The sequence below is a fragment of the Capra hircus genome, chromosome 27, assembly GCF_001704415.2.
Source record: "Capra hircus breed San Clemente chromosome 27, ASM170441v1, whole genome shotgun sequence".
NCBI lineage: Eukaryota > Metazoa > Chordata > Mammalia > Artiodactyla > Bovidae > Capra > Capra hircus.
This window is the reverse complement of record NC_030834.1, coordinates 11740870-11768823: the sequence shown is the minus strand read 5'-3', so window position 1 is coordinate 11768823 and position 27954 is coordinate 11740870. Positions and strand designations below refer to the sequence as shown.

The window sequence follows — 27954 nt, the reverse complement described above, 5'->3', positions numbered from 1 at the left end:
CAGTCCATAGGTGTTTACTGCCGGAGGGTTGTAGGGACTGCTGACTTATTTGTTGACATAGTTTGGGTCAGTGTAAATCAGGCATCAGCCAGCAATAGCTCATAGGCCTGCTGTTACCTGTTACTGTTTTGCTGGAGAGCTGAGAACTGTTTCTACATTTTTAAACGGCGGAGAACGATATTTTGTGTGAAAAGTACATGAAGTTCAAATTTCAGGGCCCATAAATAAAGTTTCATTTTGGAACGCAGCCGTGCATTTAGGTGTAGTCTGGCTGCTTTTGCAGTAAGATAGCAGATTGAATACTCAGAACAGAGGCAAATGCCTGAAATATTTACTATCTGGCTCTTTACAGGAAGTTTGCCGACCTTGATCCACACTTGCAATGATTTTGGTAAAATGATAAAGTTTAAGTACTTTATAATTTGACCTTTATAATTGAACTTTAGTTTTTAAAAAAGCTACAAGGCTTAGCTGATTAATTAGCAAGTGAACTGTGGGTACTGGGTGCCACTCCTGTAGGCCTGAATGGTCAGGGACGGCATCAAGGAGAGACTGGTTTGGGCTGACTGTTTATCTCCCTCGCAAAATGACATTTCAGTCTGGCTCATACTTAATTTTCAATTGTCTAAAAGATATGAGCAAAAAGGAAATTAGGGAAGAATGGGGAGAATTTGGCAATCATTTAATACAAGTACAAACACAGAGACTTTTCACTTTTGTTTCTAATGTAACTTTGAGTGTTTGAGAATTTGTAATTTGACTGTTGCTATGGTGTATTTTTGATATAGGTTGTATGGTTGATTGGTTTAGATTGTACCTATGTAAGAGTTAGAAGGGAAGTCTTATTAAAATCTGAGCCTTAGATGTTTGATCCTAAGGCTTTGGGCTACTTGTATAAGCAAATATGCAAACATTGAAGTGTTCTAGTCGAATCTGTGAGTGTGGTTCTCCTAGGAACTTAGTCTGGCACCCTTTCCAGGGTCCTACTGCAGGGATTGCTTTATTAGAATATCCTAGAGGTAGTGGGACTAATGGGCCTCCCTGGTGGCTCAGATGGTAAAGAATCTGCCTACAATACAAGAGACCTGGGTTCAATTGCTGGGTCAGGAAGATCCCATGGAGAAGGGAATAGCTACCCATTCCAGTATTCTTGCCTGGACAAATTCATGAACAGAGGAGCGTGGCGAGCTACAGTCCATGGGGTCGCAAAGAGTCAGACCTGACTGAGCAACTAATACACACACACGATGCGACCAATAAGGAGCCTTCATGTTACCTGACAGTTCACCCCAGTGGCTCCTTCAACACTGTGTTATTCCAGGTTAATGCTCTCATTTTCTTGGCTCTTTCACAGTTTAAGTTTTTATATTACACTACTTCATATTATTATGAAATGCACTTAAAAAACCTCTGCAGGAGGATACAGTTGCATCCCCCACCCCCTCGCCCTGTATGTTTGTAGCTCTCAGCTTGGAAATTCCCACTAGTTAGTAAACGGGATGAGGTCGTGCGGCTTTGTTGCTTTATTTTATAATAATGTAAAGGAGCCATGTGGGCATCCCTGGTGGCTCAGCAGTAAGAATCTGCTTGTCAGTGCAGGAAACACAGAGACACAGGTTCAGTCCCTGGGTTGAGAAGATCCCCTGGAGAATGAAATGGCAACCCACTCCAGTCTTCTTGCCCACAGAGGGACCTGGTGGGCTTCAGTCCATGGGGTCACAAAGAGTTGGACACAACTTAGTGACTAAACAACAGCAACAACAAAGGAGCCGTGTAAGGAGCACCTCTTCCTTTGTGTGGTGCTCCACCCGAGGAGATACTTGGGGGAAGAGTATCATTTTTCCAGCAGAGACTCAGAGAGTATTAAATAAAAAACTTGGGGGCAGGGGCAAAGTCTGCATGCTGGAAATGAATATTTTATTTTAGTAACTGTCAAAGTAGTTATTATTCTTTTAAGGTGAATAGCGAATTCAAGACCTTCTTAAATATCGTGATGATTATACTCACCTCAGACCTGCCTTTCCCAATTTAGAGCTCACTTGAGTCCCAAATAAAGCAGTATAGCTTCCTTTGAGAGCTTCCAACGGTGGAGGTGTTTTCTCTTGTGTACTGAGGGGGCAGCCCTGCTAAATTGCATTGCTACCACTTAATTCCCAGGTGGCACAGTGGTAAAGAACCTGCTTGCTAATGCAGGAAACACAAGAGACTCGGGTTCTGTCCCTGGGTCAGGAGATCCCCTGGAGAATGAAGTGGCAACCCACTCCAGTATTCTTGCTTGGAAAACCCCAAGGACAGAGGAGTCTGGTGGGCTACATACAGTCCATGGGGTTGCAAAGGATCGGACATGATTTAGCAACTAAACAACAGCAGTGTTCCACCTACAGAATGGATGTCGTCTGAAGCCGTTTAACACATTTAAAGAGCAGTCATAGTTTCTTTTTCAAGTGACTAGTAATACTACTTACTGTTCATAGGAAGCCCTAGCAGAGTATGCCATTTTGTCACAGTCTTCTGAACTCTGGTAAGTGACAGAAGACCATGGTTTATCTACCCAAGACAGCCGTCTCTGTAGGGATTTGATAACTAGGGGTCGCTGAAGTGTCCAATAACGGTTTAACTTTGGGCCTGGGAAGGGATTGCAGCTTGTAAGTTCAAGGTCTCACCCTCACCTTCACAAGTACATGAACCTAATTTCATGGGCTTGTACAAACATAATCAGATCCCTAGGGCCTAGACTGATGATGGCCAGACTTGGCAAGAGAATAGTAATCAAATGGATTATCTCATTAATTCACAAGTGGAAAAATGTGATCTGGCAGTTCTGTTTAGCAGATCCGGATACTGTCCTGGCCAGTCCTTGTTCCCTATGTCATTGCTGGAAATACGACAGCAAATTATTGATCTCCAGCTTTCCCACTGCAGAATTCCGACCTAACAGATTACCAACTTTCTGTTCCAGCTGCATTTATCGTATGTATTGAATGCAGTTTTTTTCAGCATCTTACTTGGTTTCATAACAATGATGCTCCGAAATAGACCACACATGATTTCCAGTTTAAAAATTGGGAAACGGAGCCTATACTGCTAGTAGTACAGTGGGGTCATAAATTCAGCTTTTAAAAGGAAGATTTGTTTATTTGACTGCAGGATCTTTAGTTGCGGCCTGTGGGATCCGGTTCCCTGACCAAGATCTAGCTCTGCGTTGGGAGGGCGGAGTCTCAGCCACTGGACCACCAGGGAAGTCCCGTAAATTCAGCTTTGAAGATCACACACCCAGCTTCTCTGCAGGGGATCTATGTATCTCTCTCTCTTCACTGCCTTAGGAAATGACTTATCAGAGGAAATGAAAAGTTCTTAAAATGTTACCAGGACAGAGTATGTGATGGGGGAAAGCATGTTCTTTAGTATCTTGTAAAATGATGTAATTTGAAAAAAAATCAAGAGATTACATCTTTCACTCATGTTAACTTAGCATATATGATGTATAAAGGATAAAATGTATTTTAGGAATTTTGAACATCAGAAGCTTACAGTACAATTTAGACATCAAGTCAGAAGGGAAAAAGTAAAAGCATCACTGGGTAAGCAGTGCTGTTGGATTAAAAACATTTGCTTCCTTTGTGCTCAGCGTCTGCTCATCTGTGAGAAATAAAAAGGCACCGGGAACATTTGCCTTCGCTTTGCTTCCCTTTCCACCCGTGAGTCGTGTGTGGGTGAGGAGAGGCAGGTGTGTGGGGGCTTGTGCAGCCTCCTGGGACTTTGCACCCATTTTGGGGTAAAAGGAGGAGGTTCTTAAGAGGCTGGTATTGCTGCATAGCTTACTCCTTGGAAGGAAAGTTATGACCAACCTAGATAGCATATTAAAAAGCAGAGACATTACTTTGCCAACAAAGGTCCTTCTAGTCAAAGCTATGGTTTTTCCAGGAGTCATGTATGGATGTGAGAGGTGGACTATAAAGAAAGCTGAGCGCCGAAGAATTGATGCTTTGAGCTGTGGTGTTGGAGAAGACTCTTGAGAGTCCCTTGGACTGCAAGGAGATCCAACCACTCCATACTAAAGGCGATCAGTCTTGGGTGTTCATTGGAAGGACTGATGTTGAAGCTGAAACTCCAGTACTCTGGCTACCTGATGCAAAGAGCTGAGTCATTTGAAAAGACCCTGATGCTGGGAAGGATTGAGGGCAGGTGGAAAAGGGGATGACAGAGGATGAGATGGCTGGATGGCATCACTGACTCAATGGACATGAGTTTGGGTGGACTCTAGGAGTTGGTGATGGACAGGGAGGCCTGGCGTGCTGCAGTTCACGGGGCCGCAAAGAGTCAGACAGACTGAGGGACTGAACTGAACTGATTGCTGCATAGCAGATAACTCTGAAACTGGGTAGTAGCTCAAGCCACTGGATGTTTATTATCTGACATTGTTTTCAGAGGTCTGGAACTTGGGAGCAGCCCAGCTGAGTGGTCTGGCTTGGGGTTCCTGGTGAGAATGCAGTCTCGGTGTTGGCCGGAACCCTAGTCATCTGAAGGTTGACCAGGTCTGGAGGATCCCTCCTTAGCCATGCCTGGCACGCTGGTGCTGGCAGCGGGTGGAAGATGTCAGTTCTTTACTGTGCGGTGGGGCTCTGTCTGGGGTTGCCTGAGCGTTCTTCCAGTATGGCAGCTGCGGTGTCTCTGATGACAGCCTCAGAAGCCATACTCTGTTATTTCTACAATATCCTTTTGGTTACCCTAGCCCAACGGTGTGAATCCCAGGAGGTGGGACTCCCAGGGGCTGCCTTGGAGGCTGCCTGCCATCAAGCTCTTGCTTTCCTCTGCCTCTCTGGTCCTCCTCCTGCCCCTCTTTTTAAAAATTTTTTTTGATGTGGGCTCTTTTAAGAGTCTTTATAGAATTTTTACAATATTGCTTCTGTTTCATGTTTTGGTTTTCTGGCCGTTGGGCATGTGGGATCTTAGCTCTCTGACCAGGGATCAAACCGGCACCCCCTGCAATGGAAGGCAAAGTCTCACACACTGGACCGCCAGGGAAGCCCCCTGCCGCCCTTCTTAGGTACAGGAACAGAAGGGCAGGAGCAGTGATGTGGCCTCCGGCCAGGGTTCCCATCCTGCTGCAGAGGCGTCTGGTCACTCTGGAGGCTCCTCTCCTGTCGAACATTCTCCCTCTCTCTCTCTATCCTGCGTCAGCTTCTCAGCTCAGTGTGGGCGGTTGCTACTTTGCGAGAGAGGCAGTTGGTGTTGTGAACACTCTTGTGAACACTATTGTAATGATTTCTGGAGATGCGCGTTGTGGTGGTTTGCTGCAGTGAAGTTCAGGTCTCTGCGAGGAGGAGCCGTCTGTTCACACGCGCCCTTTCTCCTCTGCTCCTGCTGCTGCCTGCAGCGGACGGGAGCAGATGACTCTGGGGGGCCTTCTGGGGCTTCTCTCTGTTTGGAGGGGTCTCGGCTCCACTGGAAATGCAGCCTTAAACAAATCCAGGTGGTTGCAAAAATCCAGGGCACCTCCTGAGTGCAAAGAGAAGGCACACCTGTCATTGGCTCAGCTTCCAGGGAGGCTTGGGTTCAGGGCGGGGAGGGCGGACTCCTACTGGTTATGGGCCCCACCCCCTTATCTTAACCTTGGCCTTCAAAAGGGAGGGTTTGGGTCTCTTTCTAAATAAAACAGCACTGAGCACTCATTTGGAAATTTGAGGTACTTTCTTCATCCTTAGCACAAAGCTTTTCCAGTTTATCAAATGGCTTTTCAGATTATTCTTTACCTGTGGAGTCTTGCATGTTAGAGTGAGCCTCTTTCAGGAGTTAGAAGCTTCCAGCACCTGGCCCTGACTATTACAAAAACCAAATAAATTAATTATCCCCCTCCCACCAGCTCCTGGGTGATATTTTTGTTTGGTTTTGGGAGGAGGAGGAGATTTAGACAGTTTGTTGTCTGGGTTCGGGCATGGGTGTCTGTGTGCGTTGGTGGTGTTTCTCTGCTGTGAAGTAGTGATGCCTTAACATTGCAGCGTACCTCAGAGGCTGTTCTGCCTTTTCCTGCCTTGACTCATCCACTTGGACCCCTCTCACCGCGCCCAGGCTCTGGGTGACCTGGGGCCCCATGGTTGTCAGGAACGTGAGTCCTGCAGCCCACACCATTGGGGTCTACCCAGCAGTCCTGGAAGAGGCCTTCTTGTCCTGTTATCCTGTCTGTGGACAATACACTGTGTCCACTTCTACTCCATTTTAAGGCTGATGTCCTGGACTGAATGGCTAAGAGCATGCATTTATGAAGTATATTTCAACTTTGGGGGAATTCGAGGGACTGGGATCTCAGAGACATTAAACTGAATAAAAGGTCACATTTTGGACACTTGCCTAAATCCAAATGTGTACCTTATTAACAGCCTTCTCAGATCAGACCCCTTGTCTCCCTTCTGAAGCCCCGCCTTGGTTCAAACTTGGGAGAGCAGGAGTGGGAGGGAAGACCCTGAAAGGAGGAAGGTCTTCACAGGGAAAGGGTCAAGTGAAGAACAGGTGTTCCTCCTGTGGGTAGGAGCGCTGAGCGGCTGTAGCCCCGCTTACTCTGTATACATTTTTCTGTATGGAAGGTTATCAGGCAGCAGGGGGTCCTGTATGTATCAGCTGTCTGCTCAGCAGTGACCCTGCGCTCAGCTCTGTCTTGGGCGCTCGGTTTCTGCTTTGAGGACTCAGGGAATCGGTGGTAAGATCCCTGCTGACCTCAGTCTGGAGGGAGCTGGCTGCTTTCTGTTCCCCAGGCCCCTTGGCCTCCTTGGCTTCCCTAGACGTTTTAGCAGCCAGTAGGTAGTTTTAGCAAGGGAATGTGTGAGGGAGGTCTGAGAAGGCAAATGTTAGCAAGAAATAAATGAAAGAATTTTTTTTAAAAAAACAACCCTACCCCCACCCCTAAAACAAAACCAAAAGCCTTTTGAGTGTGCCAATTGTCATGCCTCTAAGATGCTTCCTATACTTGGTTACATCTGTTACAGGAAAAAGAGTGATGTCATTTTTTTCACCTCTTTCTGTAAATAGAATTTATCTAACACATGGTAGGCTTCCTTAAGAAAAATTTGAAATCCCAAATTGATGTGACGCTGAGCCCTACCAGCTCTCTCAAGTATGGGACACGCATAACAGACTATTTAAAGCATTTTCTGAAGTGTAAGTCTGTGGTGTAATAGAACATGTTGTAGGAATTGCAAGACATGCTTTCTATCCTGTTACCCTCTGAGTCTCTTTGTTCTGTCTCTTTTGTAAGCAGTTTTATTGAGATATAATTCACTTGCATTTAGTTCACCATTTAAAGGGTTTATAGTGTATGAACAGAGTAGAACAACTATCACATCAACCTAATTTTAAGAATGTTTTATCACCTACCCTAAAGAAATACTGTACCCATTAGCAGTCATGCCCCCATTTTTCTGCCACCCCTAGTCCTAGGCACCTGATAATCTACTGTATTATGTCTCAATATATTTATTTATTCCAGACATTTCATGTAATTGAAATTATACAGTATATAGTAGTCTTTTCTGATTGGTTCTGTTCACTTACCGTAATGTTTTTCAAAGTTCATCCATGTTATAGCATATATATTGGTAGTTCATTCTTTTTTAAAATTCTTGATTAATACTTCATTCTCTGGATAAACCATATTTTATTTACCCATGCATCAGTTGATGGACATTTGAGTTGTTTTCACTTTTTGGCTGTTCTGAATAATCCTGCTGTGAACATTCACGTTCAAGTTTTTATGTGGGTGTACGCTTTTCATTTCTCTTGCTGTATACCTAGTAGTGCAATTGCTAGGTCATAAGGTAAATATTTCTAATTTTGAGGAGCTGTCAAACTGTTTCCCAAAGTATCTGCACCCTTTTACATCCCCATCAAGAGTATATGGGGGTTTTCAGTTTCTCCACATCCTAATCAGCACTAGTTATCTGTTTGATTGTATCCACCTTCATAAACATGAAGTGATGTCTCATGGTGGTTTTGATTTGTGTTTCCCTAATGACTAATGATGTTGGGCAGCTTTCCACACACTTTTTGGCTGTTTGTGTATCTTCTTTAGCAAAATGTTTATCCAGATTCCTTGCCTATTTTTCAATTAGGTTACTTATCTTAAGAGAGTTGTAAAGAGTACTTTATGTCGTCTCAGTACAAGTCCCCTATAAGATATCTGATTGTAAATATTTTGTCCCATTCTGTGGGTTGTCTTTTCACTCTTTCGGTGATAGCATTTGAGGTGTAAAAGTTTTTACTGTTGATGGAGTTCAGTTTATGTACTTCGTTTTTGTCATTTTTTTCCCCCTAAAGTCTTTGCCTTACCACAGTCATAGAGATTTACTACAGTGTTTCCTCCTAAAACTTAATAGTTTGAACACTTACATTTAGGTCTTTGATCAGTCTTGAGCTAGTTTTTATTCACATTGTGAAGAAGTGTTACAGCTTCATTATTTTGCATGTAGACATCCAGTGCTCTAGCACTATATTGAAAAGACTTTTCCCCCCTTTTTATTTAATTTTGCACCCTTGACAAAAATCAGTCGACAAGAGATGTAAGAGTTGAACTTTTGATTCTGTTTTATTGATCTGTATATGTCTCTTTAAACACACTGTCTTGATTATGGTAGATTTATAGTAAGTTTTGAAATCAGTAGGTGTCAGTCTTCCAACTTTGTTATATTTTTTTCAAGGTTGTTATAACTATTCCAGGTCTATTACATTTCCACATGAATTTTAGGATCAGCTTGTTAATTTTGCAAAGTAATCAGCTGGAATTTTGATAGCGATTGTGTTCAAACTATAGTCAAGTTTGGGGGGGATTGTCACCCTAAGATATTAAATGTACATGGAATGCCTTTCCATTTATTTAGATCTTCTCTGATTTCTTCAATTAGTATTTTATAATTTTTATAGAACACATCTTGCACTTCCCTTGTTAAATTTATTTCAAAGTATTTTATTCTTTTTGATATTGCTGTAAATGGAGTTGTTTTCATAATTATGTTTTTGGATTTTTCATTGCAGGTGTATAGAGATACAGTTGATATTTGCATATTGATCCTTCCTGAAACCTTGATGAATTCATTTATTATAATAATTTTTGGTGGATTCCTCAGAACTTTCTGTATAAAAAGTTGTGTCATCTGCAAATACAGATACTTTTCCTTTCCAATCTGGATGCATTTTTTTTCTTTCTCTTGCTTAATCGACCTGGCTAGAACTTCAAGTACAATTTTGAATAGAAGTGTGAGAGCTGACATTCTTACTCTTATCTTGTTCTTGATCTTAGGGTAAAAGCATTCAGCTTTTACTATTAAATATGATATTATCTTTTATATTAAATATAATATTAGCTGTGGAATTTTCATAGATGTTCTTTATCAAGTTGAAGAAGTCCTTTTTTTTTGGCCACACGATGCAGTATGTGAAATTTCCCCAGCCAGAGCGCGAAGCCATGCCCCCTGCAGTGGGAGCACAGGCTCAGTCACTGGGTCACCAGGGAAGTCAGAGGAAGCTCCCTTTTATTCCTTATTTGTTGAAATTTTTTTTTAAATTATGAAAGGACATTGGATTTTGTTAGATTCTTTTCCCATGTATGTTGAGATGATTATATGGGTTTTGTCTTCCATTTTATTGCTATGATATGTTACACTAAATGATTTTCAGATGTTAAACCACCCTTACATTCCTGGAGTAAATCATGCCTTTTCATGTGTTGGTGGACTTGGTTTGCTGGTATTTTGAGGATTTTTGTGTTGATTTTCAATAAGAAATAATAGTCTGTAGTTTTTTTGGTTTTGTATTTTCAGCGATATCTTTGGTTTTGACATCAGGGTGATATTGGCCTGATGGAATGAATTGGGAAGTGTTTCCTCTTCCTGTAGTCTTTGGATGTTTTTGAACAATTGATATTAATTATTTAAATGATTGATAAAACTTACCAGTCTGGTTCAGATCTTTTTGTGTGTGTGATGGGGAGTTTTTAATTTACTAATTTACTAATTCAATCTCTTTTATTTGTCTTAGGTCTATTCAGATTTTTCTATTTCCTCTTGAGTCAGTTTCAGTCATTTGTGTCTTTTTAGGTTTTTGTCTGTTATATCTAACTTATTAAATTTGTTAACGTACAGTTATTCATAGTGTCATTTTCTTATTTTCAAGCAGAATTAATCAGCCCTGCCATGCCTGTTTCACAGGGTTGATTTGAGAATCAGGTTAAGCAGTATGTATGGAAGTGCCTTGAAGACCATATGACTGTGAAGTAGTGTATTTGTGTAAATTTTTAGTTGCAGGGCACCACAGTCTGCAGTTTATGCAACTTAACGTTCCTACTACATTCCCCCTTTGTGAGTTGTATTTCATGGGTGAGATCGACAAGCTAAGATTGGGCTGGAGGGGAATTACAGTGGTTTGGGGGCCTGCCTCCCTGCTTCTTGAGGGGTGGCAGAACATAGCTTGTACACTTTCAGGATTGGAGGGCATCAGTGCCACATTAGGAACTCAGCTCCTGCCCAGCCCCGAGAACTGCTGGTTCAGCCCCAGACGTCCTCCTCTCTCCTGTAACCTATACCTTAGGGGCACTGCATTCATTCACCTCACCTTCTCCCAGCTTACTGCTCTGTCAGCAACAAAAGTCCTTTTATAATACAACCTAGTGACTTCCTGGAGGTCCAGTGGTAGACACTGTGCTTTCACTGTGGAGGGCTCGGGTTCAGTCCCCAGTTGGGATTAAACTAAGAATCCTATATACTTGGGATTGAACTAAGAATTCTATAAACTGCACAGCCAAAAATATAAAAATAAAAAAATAAAATACAACTTAGTTGGTTTTCAAAAATGAAGAACTACTGTAGTCTGGAAAGTTCTCTTGCTAAATACAGAGGCAGATTCATAGGGGAAATAACCCACTTAGAAAGGGAAGGCAAGGCCAGAGATGGAGCCGTGGTGATATCTTTTCTGTAGGAACAGGGGAGGTGGCTGTCACATGAGAAAGCGGTAGGAACTTCCTTAAGCTCAACTCCTGACTGTTCTCCAAAGGGGCTTGGAGTGTGGCTCTCGTCTCCTTGACGGGATTATAAACCCCACGTGCTTATTCTCTGGTCACTTCATGCCCGGTGCAGCGCGTGCTGCAGGTTCACAGGGCCTGTGGTTGGTTGGGTAGATGATTATCTTAGACATTACTTTATGATTTGATTTTAAGGCTTCAGGTCCTGATGCAGCTAAGGGTTTAAGCTAATTAGGGAGTGCTGACACTGAACATCTGGTTTGGATCTTTATGCAGGATTTCTTAGTGCTATGACTCAAGTCAGCTTGGCTCACAGTCAGTAATACAATTGTCAAACTTCTCTGTCATCGCCAGACCCTCCAAGTTTGTGTTATTTCTGCGTATATCCTCTCTTTGGTCCCGAACTGCAGAGACCCACCCTGCGGGCTAGAGTTCAGAAATCCAGGCCCCAGGGCCTTGGTAACCAGGGGTCCTGTTCTCGCAGCTGTCAGATTCAGCTTTGCCAATTATGAGACACATTGCAACCCGGAGGGTTGTGTGAAACTGTGGGATCACCTCCCCTGCAGTGAGGGAGGAATAGTCCCACCTTTTTGTTTTCATTGTGGCTGTTCCACGCACCTTAGTTCCCCAACCGGGGATTGAACCCAGGCCCAGGGCAGTGAAAGCACCAGAGGCCTAACCACTGGATTACCAAGGAAGCCCCCAGTTCCACCTGTTTGAATGTCTAGCCCAGCTTGGTTACGTGGTTCCATCCCTGCCTTGTGAGCACTCAGAAGCATGACATGGATGGTTTGTTCCTAGACACGGACAGCCCCCTGCTTCCATCCTGACTCAGGTGCCCACCCCCTTCATAGATGTAACCCCGTAGAGCGATATACTTGACTGTGTCCTATTGTAGCATTGAACCTCCACCTCAAAACCTCTCTTCTTGGGCTTGTGGCCCTATAAGGGTTTTCTAAGAGTCGTCCCAGGAGTGAAGAGAAATTGAGTGATTGAAGACAGCTCTAGAATTAATTCAGAGGCTACGTAGCATGGTTGAGCCGTGACCCGCCTGTACCCTCGACCCAGCTCCACGCCTCTCCTCTCTCCTGCTCCCTCGCTCTTGGTTCCAACCTTTCTGAGCTGTGGTCTCGTCACCTGTAAGATGCGGTTAAGGAACACCTCGTAGGGGTGTTGTGAGTGTGAAATAAAGTGCTGGAACTCGCAGCACAGTTACAATAGTAGTGTTAACTGTGAAGAATTTTGTCAGGAGGGAGATCCTTCAAAAACAGCCCTTAATTATAATAAATCCCACCCTTCTGTCTTGGGAAGAGAAGGCAGGGTGGGGCTGGGTAGGCTTGGAACAAGAGTCCTGTGTTGAGATGAAGACAGAGGAGAAAGGGTAGAAGGGGATTAGGTTTGAGAAAGAAGAGATTTTTGTGCTTAAGAAGGATTCTGGGCCTCGAAATGGGAGGATTGGCTTAATATTAGTCATTTGTTTATACATCTGAAACACTGGGGGAAAATTTAGTGCTTATCTAAGGTTTATTGCCTGAAAATCGTTACACAGTGAACAGTCTGTGGATAAGTCATTCTGAAAGTGAAGCCAAGGTTCCAGTCCCAGTGTTGTCTAGAAACTGGTTTCTCTAATAAGATATAGCCAGCATCTTTCCATGTCATTAACTACTTCAAACACAGTTTTTAATGTTGCACCACAATATGTTGTTTTGCTTTAATCGTTGACCTGGAATCAGACAGCTAGTAGCGATAAAGGTAAACAGTGCCATGGGGAGACTTTTCCTCTGTTCTTTTTCCTGGGGTATCGGGCACGGTTATCACTGCTGGACGTTTCACAGCGTCTGCCTGGTTTCCCTTGTGAAGTTCCTCAGCCTTGGGTAATTGTGAATCAAGCTGCTTTTTCCATCACTTGGAGACAGAACCTTCATCTTGCTACTAGATAAGACTATATTTCTCTTCTGCCCATGGTCAACCTGTAGGTTATTAGCATACGTAAATATGTGAATAAATGTAAATAGCACTTGTAGTTGAGAGGGGTTTTCTTTTTGACAGCAAATATGTGGTGTCTTTTCGAACACCAGTTCCCTGAGGGCTGGACCCACTGACTGAGTGTCCTTCAGTCCAGTCCTGGTCTGGCAGTAATGCCGAGTTAGCATCGAGGCTGCCCTTGCCTGAGCTGGCAGGCACATCCCAGGTCCTCAGGCTGCCCACATTTCCCTTCTACTTGGCTGCAGCTCTGAGGGGGCTCCCACAAGCCCCTCTCAGCTCCTATAATTCACTACAGGGACTCAAACAAAATTCAGGAAGATACGCTTACTGGTTCACTGTAAAGGGCGCGGCTAGAAACAGGCGAGTGGCAGAGATGCAGGGCCAGGTGGGGGCAGGCACCTCGCCAGTGCCGCTGTGGGTTCACCAGCCTGGGGGCCCTGTGACTCTCACTGTCGAAGGCTTCTTCTAACCTGACCAGTCACCAGCTCCCGAGAGTTCCCACCTTCTCATCACGAGTTTGGTCTTTCCGGTGACCAGCCCCATCTGGACACCCTCTGGGGCCTCCATCCTAAGACACCTCATTAAACTCAGGTGTGATCAAAAGGGGCTTGACACTCCAGTCATCCAGGAAAGTTCCGAGGGTTTTAGGAGCTCTGTGCCAGGAACCTTGGACAAAGGCCATTCTTATTATACTACATCTTCTAGTATGAAGATACGTATAGAAAAATGTTCATCACAGCAGTGATTAGAACGACAAAGGAGTTTGGAGACCCTCAAAAATTGCCTGACATGGGACTTCCCTGGTGGTCCAGTGGTTAAGACTCTGTTCCCAATTCAAGGGGCCTAGGTTCAGTCCTTGGTCGGGGAACTAGATCCCACATCTAAGAGGTCACATGCCTCAACTGAGACCCAGCACAGCCAAATAAATAATAAGTAAGTGAATAAATGTTAAAAAAAAAAATAGCAAAATTACCTGCCATGTAGTGTGACTTCAGTGTTGCTGTCGTTAGTTGAACAAATGAGTGTGTATTTTAGGATGGAGGGTGGGGGAGGGGCGGGGAGAAATGCCAGGCGCTGCCGAGTGTGAAGGAGGAGCAGGAGAGAGGAAGTGAGGGCAGGCCCCTCTCCCGCTCTGAGAGCCTTTGCAGACAACTGCATTGGACGCATCTGTTTCCTTGGGCCTGCCTTCCATCTGTCTGTCCGTCGGGTGCTCCCGCATCCTCTACCGTCGCACAGCTGGCTCACCTCCGGCTCCATCCCGCAGCCTGTGCTGTTCCATTTCTGCCTGAAACCGCCTGCCGTTTGCTTGCCAATTTTACACTTGCTGATATAGCCAGACTGTGATTATCCTTCCCGCTTCAGTTCTTGGAGAAATGTTTCGTCTGGTTGCATCGTGCACCAACACTGTGTTTAAGCTGCTTCTCGTCCTTCTGTGACAGGCTGTGTCTGGAGGTCGTTTTCTGAAACCAGGTTTGAAAAGCCATCAAGCGCATCCAGGCACTGGCGGGGGTGGGATCATAGGGATCCGGGCTTCTGTTCCTCAGCGTTGTGCTGGGGGTGGGAGGCAGAGGGTGCTTGGAAAGAGAGGGAACTTGTCTTGAACTCTCCGGAAATATGTATTATTGTATGTGGCTGTGGAAAATTATCTTAAGTCCTATTAATTGTAGACACAAAGTAGAAAATAACAGATAAATAAGAGAGAAAAAATAATAAAAATAAGCCATTGTCCCAATTGAAGGGATGAACTATTTAAAAATACACATCCTTCCAAAGTTTTTTCTAGATATTCTTATTTTTTTAATCTTATGAAAAGTGTAGGATGTAATAATAGAAGAGTATAATGAATCTGCATGTATTTATCACCCCATTACAACAGTCAACATTTTACCATGCTTGCTCCTTTTTTTTGAAGGATTTATAAGATGAGACATTTTCTCTAAATATTTAAGTGTGTATCTCTAAACATAAAGATGTTTTTCCTGTTAACCATAAAACTGTTATCATATCAGTAAAGTTAACCTAATTAATATCATCTAACCTGGGCTGCCGTCTCTAGGGTCGCACAGAGTCGGACATGACTGAAGTGACTTAGCAGCAGCAGCAGCAACCCAGGCCATGTTCAATCAGGCTTCCCCAGTTCTCCTTAGAATGTCTTTTAACGTTGGATCCAAACTAAGTCACATATTGCATTTGATAGAATTAACATCTTTTTGGTCTTTGTTAGTATATTAACCTGTTTCTTCCATTCCCACACCATCTCTGTGTGTTCCCCTTAACTTCCCTTGTGATTACATGAATCTTATTTGTAAATTCCCCCGTCCCCGAGCAAACCCAGTAATCCATGCCTGACTCCCTCCTCCTCTTCTTCTCCACCGTGTTGCCTTGCTGGGTACCAGTCCTGCTGGAGGCAGTCTATCTCCTGATGTCCACCCACGACCCCAGCGTCCCCTGCTCGTCTGGTGTGCACACCTGTCTTCCTGGGGCCTCAGACACTGGGCTGCTGCAGGGCCAGTCCAGGCCTTGGTTCCCTGCTGGCTGGCAGTGTGGCGGCCCCTTGAGGGCAGGCTCCTTGGGTTCTGGCAGTTAGTGGAGGTGAGGGGCTCCTTTAAGCAGAACGTGGAGAAATCTCTGTGGACTTAGGTCAAGTTTTGGCTGCCTCCTGCCCTTACTCTGCCCTCCAATTCCAAACCACCCTCCAGAGAAGGAAAGTATTCACCCAGGTCTATTCCTTGGAGGCCTGGCTTCCCATGGGGTGGTCTGTCCCAGCGCCCCTTCCGTCCACACCAGTGCCCTGGGACCACCTCCACCAGCTTTCACCACACGTTCAGTGCCCCTTCGGGCCTGGCCACACACCGCCCCCAACCCCTCATCATTCCCATCTTAATGTCAACATATGCAGAGCCAGTGAATCGGTCCTGTTTACACAGACTACTGAAATGTGTGTTTTGGTGAGTGTTCCCTCTCAGAGGTTCATTCCACACTTAAAACTGCTTAAAACAGCACTCGAAGCATTCCCTTGGAATGTTCTGGGAGGTGGTGAGCTTTGTTCTTTGATGTTAGGATATTTTCCCCAGCAGCTAAGGGTCCTTTAAACCTCGATGTGGTGATTGCAGGGTGGATGGTGGGTGGGGAGGCAGTTGAAGTTTTAACTCTCAAGTAAAGAGAGGAGCCCTTCGAGGTGCCCTAAACATGCTGCTGAAATACAAGGTTCTGCTCCGTGGCTTCTGAGGCTAGGCTTTGGAGAAGGCTGTGGATTTTCTTCCCTGGAGAAAGCTCTGATGTAATTTTTTACTGAGTTTCTGGGGCTTCATGGACCCTCTGAACATTTATCTGAGACCCTTTCTTCCTGAATTATTGTACATTCATTCATTTTCATGTACTCAGAGATTTTGTTTTAGCCTCAGAGTCAGACCTTGCATCCTAGACTTGGATGTGAGATGCTGGTTAAATTTTGAGGTTAAGAGGCTGGAATGTGTGTTGACACAGGAGGCCTGTTCAGATTTTGGTGGATTTATCCCTTTACATGTTCAGTATTTGTTTGTTTTGATTTTTGGCCCCACTGCAAAGCATGTTGAATCTTCGTTTCCTAACCAGGGATGGAACCCGGGCCCCCTGCAGTGGAAGCGCAGAGTCTAACCAGTAGACCACCAGGAGAGTCCCACATGTCCAGTACATAAAAACCCATAAAAGAGAGGACTTCCCTGGTAGTCCAGTGATTAAGATGTCACCTTCCAATGCTGGGGGTGCAGGTTCCATTCCTGGTCAGGGAACTAAGATCTGACATGCCTCAGGACCAAAAATACTAAAACAGAAGCAATCCTGTAACAAATTCAATACTTCAAAAATGGTCCACACACAAAAAAGAAAAAGCTGTAAAAGAGATCTCTTATAGCTGAAGCAGAAGTAGTGATGGGCAGATCCAAAAGGAGCTTGCTGACAGCGTTTCACCCAAAAGTTAAAATCTGAGGTGGAAGAGTCAAGCATATTTGAGAAAAATGCCAAAGCTGCAGTGTTAATATACAGTGTTTTCTGAGTGGTTGAGGTTCACCTCCTATTAAATGAGTTATCCATGTGGAAGCAGCCAGCTGAGTAGGTTCTCAGTATCTGCTAGCTGAATACATTTCTGAGTTTTGAAAACATTTTCTGTGCATGGCATTTTCCCCTCTTCTAAGGGGAAACCTTTTCAAGGTTTTTCATACACTTGTATTTGAACCCAGTGTGTTTTCAACATGCCGCAACTACTGCTTAGTCGCTTCAGTCGTGTCCAGCTCTCTGCAGTCCTATGGATTGCAGCGCGCAAGGCTGGGATTTTCCAGGCAAAAATACTGGATGGGTTGCCATGCCCTCTTCGAGGGGATCTTCCCAACCCAGGGATCGAACCTGTGTCTTCCGCACTACAGGCAGCTCTTTACCACTGAGCCACAAGGGAAGCCCATATTTTCATCGTACCAGAGTGCAAAGCAGAAAGTCAAGCTGTTACCTCAGCCTTTTGAATTTTGGCATTCTGTGCCTTTTCTTTTAAAAGTATTATAAAGGCGGGGTGGGGGCTGGGGAAGGGAAGATCCCTTTTTACAAGAGACTAGCCTACATCCTGAATAAGCATAAAAGGCATCTGTGTTAGAGCACCCATGGGTGCATCACACATTTAGATCTAGGGGAGGGTGCTTGTTGAAAGGAAGAGTTTGATTAACAGCAACAGACGTGGCAGAAGTGGAAATGTTGGTCTATTTTTGGATTTCCTCAGTGTTTGCTTTGAAATCATCCACTGATCTCATCTCTCTCTGTTCACCATGCCGCCAGGCAGTGCCGTGCTTGTCAGAGTCATCCAAACGCATGAGACTCATTCCAGGGATAGAGCTTATCAGCGCCCCTGGGAGGAAGGTTCTGAAGGAGAGCAGAATTTGCGTAAAAATGGAAGGATGAATAGAGGTTAGTTACATAACGGGCTCTGAGATGAAAGCCAGGACTGAAGACCGAGGTTAGAACTCATGCTAACCAGTGGGAGACCTACCCGGAGCCTGAGGACGCTGGCTGTTTTACTTCTTCCAGTTACTAGTGGTGCGGTTCTTGCCCTTTAGGTCCTGTTTTAGGGCAGCCCCAGGTAGGGGGTGTCAGCTGGCACGGGGACGCTTGCTGACGGAGAGTATAAATGCAAATAAAACGTCACTCAGACTATCACTTCACGTTAGGTGAGAAGCTTGGGTTTAGCTTTTACATTTACACAAACTCCCCACCCTGGCTTAAATCATTGAGCTGCCCTCCCCCTCCTCCCACCACCCCCCTTACCCCCCACCACCCTCACCTCCTGCCCCATGGTGCTCTGTCCTGGTGACTGATGATGCTAGACCAGGCTGGGGCCTGCAGGGAGTGCACTTAGGATGGGCAGGTTTGCCCACTTGGTACCTGCCTAGAGTTGGACAAGAAATGCTGGGGTGGGGGTCTTCTGCTCAGACTGGGGGAGTGAATTCAGATGAGGGATCTTGTCTGCCTTCCCCTCCCCCTTGCCAGGTGGCATGCTCTAGGATGCAGCGGCCCTCCAGGTGTCCCCAGGTTGCGAAGGCATATCCGTCCTCATCCCTCATCCCTCCTGGCCGGTGGACATGGGGAAGGGTGGGGTCTGGAGGAGTAGAGGCAAGTGGAGGGGATGGGAAGTGGGAAGGCCCTGCCTTTGCTAATAGGGGAGACTAGGACAGAAGTAGAAAGCTAGGAGAGACTCAGGAGGTGACTCCAGAGGTCTTTCCTCCATCTTTGGGAGGCGCGGGATTGATGGTGAAGGAATCAGGAAATGAAGACCAAATGTTGCCAGAAGGGACAGGGCCGCTGGGCTGGAGACACTGTCCTCTCCTGTCTCAGCCTCACCCTTCCCCTCAACTGATCTCCAGCCTGTGGGGGAAGAACACAGAGGACAGGGCTCCCATGAGAGAGACCAGCCATAAACGTTTAGAAAGTCTCAATGGCAAGGGGAGATTGGGAGAGAAGTTGTGGAACAAAAGACGGTGTTTCTTTGATTGTCCTCAGCTCCCAACGTCATATGGAAAAGCGGAGCCTCTGTGTTCCTACCTCCCGGGTTAAATCATTGTCCAGATTTTCTCAGACTTGGTCCCATCGTCCCCTCATCTTCTTTTTCTTCTGTTTTATTACTTCAGTTATTTTTAAAACAAATTCCAGATAGCATGTCACAGATGTTTCAGTAAGCATCTTAAAGATGTGTGGACATGTTCGTATGTAGCTGACATTGTATTGTTATTAATAAAGATACAGATGTCATTATTAATAGCATTACTTTTAATTGACAAAAGATACACTTCAAGTTTTTGTTTAATCTTTTTTAGGTTTACCTTCTTGTGAGAGAAAAAGATAATCAGCTTCTGTCTAAAAATTTAGAATAAAATATGCTAAGGCTCAAAGATGAAAGTGTGTAGAAGGGAGATACCTTTCAGTTTTGTAGCATCCAGTGTGACTTTGAAGGTAATGACATGAACGTCATCACTTCAGTTATGTCCCGTACTCATTGCAGCTTAGATTTCTCTGTGCTCACTTACTCACTTCCTACTCAGCTTCTCTGCTTCAGGGTCCCAGACAGCTCTCAGTGTCCAGGGGCCGACCTTGAGCCCCATTCCAACAGCTCCAAGCTCCTTGGCTGGTACCCCCAAGTCTCACTGAGTAGTAGCTCCATCCTGTTTCACGAGCGGGAAACGTACATGCCACCTCTGATGCCTCCTCCTCCTTCAGCTCTGCATCCAGCGCCTCACAAGCCTTCTCCGTCTCACCTCATTTTCTCAGTTGCTGTGCGCGTCTCTTCCCTTCCGTTAGCACCGCCCTAATCAAAGCCCCAGAATAACACATGAGCGGTTCTGTTTGTTCCTTTTTTGACCTCCTTCCATCCCTTCCCTGCATTTCGGCTAGAGATGTTGAAAACATAAATCTGATTTATAAGTAAATCTGCTTAAACACTCTCTGTGGCTCATGTAAAATAAGTAGTCACTTTCTGTACTTTGTGATAATAAAGACTTTATTTTTTTCAACCGACTGATGCTAGGGTATGGGCAGGTGTGCCCAAACCCAGCCTGGCTTCTAACCAAGACTGTCACATGTAGATTTTTGCAGCCCCAGGTTTTTGATGGCATGTTTTCACTGTTACTTGTGTACCTGCCTCCCATCAGCACAGAGAAACAATCAGTAACACCCTCATCACAGCTCAAATATGTAGAAAGAGATTAGAGAATCTATATGCACGCAAGTTAAATTGTCAGTACACTTTAAAATGTTTTTGTTAAAATTCTGTGTGTAAGGCAGTTGCGTTTTGAAATTTTTTATTTTGCAAGATTTCAAGCATATACGATAGAGGAAATAGTACAATGAAAACTCCAATTTACCCAGCCCTGGATTCAACAGTTACCAAGATTTTGCCACACTGGCTTTGTCTTTTAAAAGAAAATCCTTTTGAAGTATGTTCAATCCGAGATACCACACATTGAGAGTTTTATTAAAAATTCCAGCATTGGGGACTTTCCTGATGGTCCAGTGACAAAGACTCTGCACTCTCAATGCAGGGGTCCCAGGTTCAATCCCTGGTCAAGGAACTAGATCCCACATGCTGCAACTAAGACCTGATTCAGCCAATAAAAGTAAATTTTTTTAAATTCCAGCATTCAGTTCAGTTCATTTCAGTCGCTCAGTCGTGTCCGACTCTTTGCAACCCCATAAACTGCAGCATGCCAGGCCTCCCTATCCATCACCAACTCCTGGAGCATGCTCAAACTCATGTCCATTGAGTCGGAGATGCCATCCAACCGTCTCATCCTCTGTCGTCCCCTTCTCCTCCTGCCCCCAATCCCTCCCAGCATCCGAGTCTTTTCCAATGAGTCAACTCTTCCCATGAGGTGGCCAGAGTACTGGAGTTTTAGCTTTAGCATCATTCCTTCAAAGAACACCCAGGATGATCTCCTTTAGAATGAACTGGTTGGATCTCCTTGCAGTCCAAGGGACTCTCAAGAGTCTTCTCCAACACCACAGTTCAAAAGCATCAATTCTTCGGTGCTCAGCTTTCTTCACAGTCCAACTCTCACATCCATACATGACTACTGGAAAAACCATAGCCTTGATGAGCATTAATAACAGTTAAATATATCTTTAAGAACAAGACAAAAAAAAAAAGAACAAGATATATTGAACATTAGTAGAATATCTGAAGTATCTGTGCAGAAAAGTTTGTAAATGCACTGCCCAGTTCCAACCACAAAGGAATCATGTAAAAAGATGTGTGAGTGCTTTCGAAACCTCTCCCAGTGATACTCAGCTCTTTGATCCTGGATTACGATTAGGAAGTATGACAAGATGGTCATTTCTGAGTTTTTGTTAAATCATGAGATACTATGATAATAACCAGTTTACTCGTTTTTTGCTGCTACTCTATTGTCACTTCAGATACCTAAGTCAGGAAAGCACTATCTTAATTTGTGCTTTTAAGAAATACCCTCATTTACACAACTTCTTGGTAGCAGTGTTTCTCCTTCAGTTCAGTTCAGTCGCTCAGTCATGTCCGACTCTTTGCGACCCCATGAACTGTAGCACACCAGGCCTCCCTGTCCATCACCAACTCCCGGAGTTTACCCGAACTCATGTCCATCGAGTCACTAATGCCATCCAGCCATCTCATCCTCTGTTGTCTCCTTCTCCTCCTGCCCCCAATCCCTCCCAGCATCAGGGTCTTTTCCAATGAGACAACTCTTCGCATGAGGTAGCCAAAGTATTGGGATTTCAGCTTCAGCATCAGTCCTTCCAATGAACACCCAGGACTGATCTCCTTTAGGATGGACTGACCCCAATTAAAAAGGATCTTTCATTTTCACAAATGATTTGAGAGAATTCCTGGCCAGCTGAGAGACAAAGCTTCTAAAGACGTAAAACTTTGAGAGACAAAGCTTCTAAAGACGTAAAACTTTTTTATGATTTGTGTCTTAGTAAAATAAGGACTGTTTGTTCCTGAAACCACTTTGCTATCTCTGCTTTTTCTAATTAGCTTTTTTATTTGCTTCTTTTGGTTTTTACATGTACAGAGAAGTTATTCTCAGCAGACCATGATGAGTGTTTCATTTAATTTTAAAACAGTCCAGTTATTTAAATTCTATCTTGGGGAAGAAGGAATTCTTATTTTTAACATCCAGAGATTAAAATCCATTTGCTGCATAAAATCCAGACCCTGAACCTCTCAGGCAGTGCCTGGGAACCATGTCCATGCCAGATGAGATCCCTGTCTGTGAGCTGTCAGGGTCCAAAGCTTCTTCCAAACCAGTTGTTTTAACCTGTGGAATTTCAGCATAATTTTAATATGCTTTGCAGAGGGCCCATGATCTTCACCTTTTCTCAAATAGCTCTGTTTGGTATAATTACTATTTGTATAACTTTTTTTTTTGGCCGAAGTGCATAGCATGGGCTATCTTTAGTTCCAGGGACTGAACCATGTGCCCTGCAGTGGAAGTGTGCAGTCTTAGCCACCAAACACCAAGGAAGTCCTAGTAGATTATCATGACTTGGGTAATACACAGGCACCCTTTAGAGTGTAGCACCAAGTCTCCCCTTTCAGGCCTCACCACCATCGATACAGAACCTTAGGGATGCTTGTAAAAGCAAAATGGGAAGAGCCTGTCATCTGTCTGCGTGGCTTCGGCTAGTAGAGAAGATTCACTAATGCCGAAAAGGTCATCTGTTAACCGACGGCTTTTGTGTTTAGTTTCAGACTCACAAGAAGAGGACGAAGAGCTGGTGGCTGAAGTGGTTGGAAGCTGTTCATCTGCGGCCGCTTCTCGACCCTCAGGGCAGGAGGCAGCGTCGCCCGCCGGCGGGCCTCGCCCAGTCAAGGATTTCAGAGAAGAGCCCGAACATGACGCCAGCAAGATCTCTGTCGTGAGGCCGTTTTCCATAGAATCCAGGAACTGCGGGGACGTCCCCGGGGCGCCTGGCACAGCCGTGCTCCTCGGCCCAGCCGCGGGCGTGGAAGACAGCGAAGCCATGACCGCCGGCGCCACCCTGGAAGCTGACCCCGGGGCGGGCAGTCCACGTCCAGAGCCCGGGGCTGGCCGGAGCCGCCTGCGGAAGCCGCGGCCCGTGCCCCTGCGGAAGAAGGCCCTGGGCGTCGAGCTCTCGGAAGCGGCCCCTGCCCTGGAGGGTGTGCGTCCCGACGGGGAGGATGGGAAGGCCGGGAGCCAGAAATGTGCCCCTGAGATGATGGAAACGCCAGGCGGAGATGCCCACGACTCGGGGGCCGAGCGGCCGGAGGATGGGAGGAGCCCCCTGCTGCAACGCGAGTTCGATTTCGTCGAAGACGCGGAGACCGTGGAGTCCAGGAGAGCCCTCCCGAGGAAGCCTGGCCGGAAACCGGGCAGCAGAGTCATGCCGCAGGTTCATGGCGCCAAGGCGCCTCCGGAGCCGGGCCCCGGGGCGAGCCCCACCCTGCGGCCCTGCGGGGGCCCCCTGGCGCGGCAGCACTCGCCCCCGCTCTCCACCCAGGGCTCCTACTGCTTTGACCCGGATCACTTTGACGAGTCCGCAGATCCCTTTAAACCCAGTATGACTTTCACCAGCGGTGACTTTGGTTCTCCCGCCGGTAATCAAGTTAATGAAATCTTAGAATCACCCAAGAAGGCCAAGTCGCGTTTAATAACGTGAGTGGGGCCGGGCATGGGTGTTGTGTTCTGTGTCCTCTCTGAGAGTCTGGCCACTGCTTTTGGTTTGGGGGGAGGCCCCCCGGGGCAGACACACAGCTTGTAGTTTCTGACGTAGCCTTCACTGTTGTGCCTGACTCTGCTGTGGAATCAGAGATGCCAGAGGTCTCCTTTATAGATGTCTGCCTTGCTTCTGAATCCTCAGCTTATTCAGTTGAGTTCTTTACCCTCTAACCTTGGATATGTTTTTTCCTGCTTTTAAAAAGAAAAAAAAAAAAGAAATCATGAGCTAGGCAGGAAGAGATCTGATGGTTTTCAGAAATCCTGTCTGAGCTGTGGGGTGTCATAGACAGAACTCAGGGATCAGTGCCAGCCACCGTCTACAGATTCTCTGGATGGAACAAAGCTCCCAGGGCTGCAGGGTGCCCGTGTAGTGTCAGTAACCTGGGGGAAGGGGCATATAGAAGTCTTTTCACTTGAACGGAAAGCTGTGATTCCTGTTGAAAACAAACCTACCACTCAGAGCTACTGTGAATTCTTACATCTCCTGGTCAGACTTCTGGCTCTTATCAGTAAGGAAGTGAGTTTCCAAAAAGAATCAAGAATCTTTTAACCAGTTGCCTGAATCTGACTCACCTCTTTAACAGCCTCAGAATATGAAAGGTCATCTGTTCTTACTCTGTTCTTTGATTGTTAAGTGGTTGCTGAGCCAGACAGGCAGTTAAACAGTTGCCAAAAAATATTGATCAGCTGTCCTCAGGATGCTCTTCTGTGGCTCGGGTTAGTTACCTGTATCTAGTTACCTGTGGCCTGGGGGATGCGATGGCCAGGTCTTTGCCTAGGTGCTTTCTAATATGGGGTCCTCTAAATATCAGTTGACCCTACCTCTCAGGTTTGATAAGGGCTCATTGGGAGCCTCTCTTTTAGTCCCTTATTGAAGGTGTGTAGCCCGTGCATTCATGTGGCATAAAACTAAATCCAAAGGGAGGAAAGTTTATCTTACATCTTGTTTTCGATAGCAAGAAGTACCCTCTCCCAGCCATACTTCCTTCACTTGCTAGCATTTTCCTCCCATTCTGTTTTTTTTATTTTTATTTTTATTTTTACTTTATTTTACTTTACAATACCCCATTCTGTTTTTGATGAATGAATTTCTTGGTCTAAAATACCTTATGTATTAAAAAAAAAAAAAAAAAACTCGTATGCAACCAAGACTCTTGCCTCCTTCTTTCCACAGGAGAAAGATGCTTGACCTGTTGTGTAACTCTGGGGTTTTATTTAGTAAATTCCATTATTGTAGAAAAGAGTGAAAGTAGACAGGTAGAAGTAGATAGCACCTAGAAGAGAGTTTGAGGTTCTGATAACAGGGTCCTTGTGTGACTTCTTAAAAGATGATACGACTGACATCTCAGATTCTTCTCCCGTAATATAGACATCCAGTATAAAGACAGTTTAATGCATGCTAAAGTTTCTTTACTAATCTTTTTAATTTTAACTTATTTTTTTAATTTCAAATAATATTTAAATCTTCTTGGCCAAGTCTATCAAAATCTCACTGACTTTGCAGATAGAGGAAGACAAATATCATATGACATCACTTAGTATGTGAAATCTGAAAAAATGATACAAATGAATTTATTTACAAAACAGGTGTAGACCAACAGACATAGAAAACAGTCTTCCACAGAGGAAAGGTGGGGGAACAGGGATAAGTTAGAAGTTTGGGATTAACAGATACACACTCCTATATATAAAATAAACAGCAGAGACCTAAGGTATAGCACAGGGAAATAGAGTCACTGTTGTATAATAAAAATGAAATAAAAAATGAAAAAGATCATCCTATGATTGGGATTTTGTCGGGCAAATAAGATAAATTAGGTAAGTCACTTTGAGTTTCTTAGTGATAGACACTGACAGGTATAAGCAGATATATTTTCAATTATATTTTTATTCATGCATTGATTGTCTTTAATCTGGATGACTAGACATTTAAGAGTAAACATACTCAGCAGTAATGTTATTTTTTTTACATTTACAACTATTTGGTTTACTTTTCATCCTTAAATTTGACCATGTGGCATTTCTGAGTGTTTCCACCACTCTCTTACTCCTGAGAGTCATTCACTCACTAGTGGTCATATTGACAAATCTGACATTTATAATTTCTGTCTCATCTCATAACACTTTGCAGCCTTTACGTCTGCCAGACTAGAGATAAATATTCCAGGCTTTACATGATTTTTTTCTCCATCTGTCTGTCTCTTTCCCGTCTCGAATTTTGTTGGTGCATCAGGACTACTGAACAAGTGAAATTTCTCTGTTTTCTGTTGTAAGTACTCCTGCTGTTTCTGGCTCCCTCAGGACCCTTGGCAGTTCCTCCCCCGCCCTCCCTGGACCATCTCCTCCACAGCATGTTGGCTTCCCTTTCTGAGTTGAATCTTCTGATGACTTTTCGCATTTCATTTGCCACTTCATGAGTCAGCTTAGCCTTGCCATCTGTACCCAAAGGCTTGGAGACAGGCCCTCCCACCTTAGGTGCGAGAGCTTGCGTCCCTGGCTTGGCACGCCCCATGTGGCGCTGTGATGCTGCGTGCTGGCTTGGCCGCCTGGTCATCCCCACGGTGGTTTGAGGAACTGCTGGGCTGTTTAGTGTCAGGAACAGTTGACTTTTTTGATAGGATAAGGCTGCCGCCTCGGAGCACAGGGGATACATTTTCCTGAGTCAGCTCAGCTTGAGTTTGGTAGCAGGGTGACACTCAGGCATTAGGAAAGAAAATCAGGCACTGACGAGGTGGGGGCCCCATATTCTGGTACCGTCTATGCTGGTCTTTGTTTTTGTCCCACAAAACGAAAAGAACTTGCAATTTGGTGATGGGGGTGGGTGGGTCAGAGTGGTGGTATTGGAAGTTTTAGGTTCATTAAAACAGAATGGAATCTGGACTAGTCTTCAGATCACAAATTACATGCAAGTTTAAACGTAGCGGGCGGTGTGAGTGTCCCCAGTACCGGTCATGATGTTGATTTTCTATCTTACTACTGTGGTAACAGATTGCTCAGATATTTTTATCTTCATATTTTCTGTTGCCCACAGCCCTCTGTGAGCACACAGGTCTGGAGCTGTCTTACCAGACTTCTGTGGCTTTTAGCACAATAAAGAATTTTTAAAGAATGTGGTCCGGCGTGGTAATTTTTCTGGTGACTGTCAAAACCAGGTGAGCGCGGATCACGTGACCCGCCGTGTCTAGGTGCTGGGGCTGCTCTTGGGAACGCTGTTGCAGTTAAAAACCATAGGGGCCTGAGAGCCAGTGTTTAGCATCCCGCAGAAACAAGCGAGGGGATCACTGAATTACAGTTTTCGCTTGCCCTGTCTCTCGGGAGAGGATTCAGAGGCGCCAAGGTGTTCCCGTCTCTGGCGTGTGGCGGTGTGACTCGTGTGGGGCTGTACGCTTTGGCTGGTTTCTGCACACACCGCTATCTGCTCCATCTCACGGCTTGGGAGCTTGTCCGTGTGATGCCAAACCAGCCTGGTGTTCTGTTTGTTTTTCCCCCAGGAGTGGCTGTAAGGTGAAGAAATATGAAGCCCAGTCTCTTGCTTTGGATGGGTGTTCTCAGGTAAGTCTGTCCCTTTCATCAGCTTATCTCTTAGACCAGTGTTCCCCATGAGGGTGGTGGCTAATGAAGATTTTTCCAGTGGGATCTGAGTACTCCGCTTTAAGGAAGCCGATTCCCAGTCCCTTGACTTCCTTAAGTGGATCTGAGAAAGGGCCCTATTCCTTCACAGTTACTTTGTTCCCACTTTTTTTGGAGAAAAGTTCCTTCTCACCCATTCTCCGTCTTGTTGTACTATTGGATGTGGAACCTCTGAGCACCAAAGAGGGATTTGAAATGTTGGTGTAAGTTTTAAGGTGATTGACTGCAATGACTGGATAATATATTTTTAAAAGTCAGATGGTTTTCCAGTTCATTGCTTTCCACCAAATAGGAGAACCTGAATTGTCAGCTGATACATGATTAAAAATAACTTTTGACACAGTGATATTATGTCACTTATATTTCCATTAAGAAGAAAATTATTGATGATAGAATTTCTTGGTATATAACTTGGAAAGGGGTTCAAAGAATTGAGATGTTTCTGTTATCAAACTTTCTTCTATTTAACTTATTTATTAATTGATTATAAAAATGGAAAGCAGGAATAAAATTGATGCTGACCTTTGCTTTATTCTAGCAGTAAATATTTATCCTTGACTATATGAATTAATTGGGAAACACAAATAAACCCCCCCAAACCCAGGCCCA

The 27954-nt window shown here is 44.8% G+C and overlaps 1 protein-coding gene across 9 annotated transcripts in view; it reads left to right on the top strand.

Annotated features, from left to right (window-relative positions):
- Positions 1-27954, top strand: part of TACC1 (transforming acidic coiled-coil containing protein 1) — a 124608-nt gene that overhangs the window by 69804 nt on the left and 26850 nt on the right. For 5 of the 9 annotated variants that reach the window (XM_018041896.1, XM_018041901.1, XM_018041899.1 and 2 more), the window contains 3 exons: positions 22722-23652; positions 25949-25984; positions 27207-27267. In XM_018041896.1, coding sequence (XP_017897385.1) covers positions 22722-23652; positions 25949-25984; positions 27207-27267 — 1028 coding nt within the window. Of the gene's footprint in view, positions 1-17625; positions 17918-22721; positions 23653-25948; positions 25985-27206; positions 27268-27954 lie in introns of those variants that run through there. The other 4 variants (XM_018041902.1, XM_018041897.1, XM_018041903.1 and 1 more) reach the window with 3 other exon arrangements.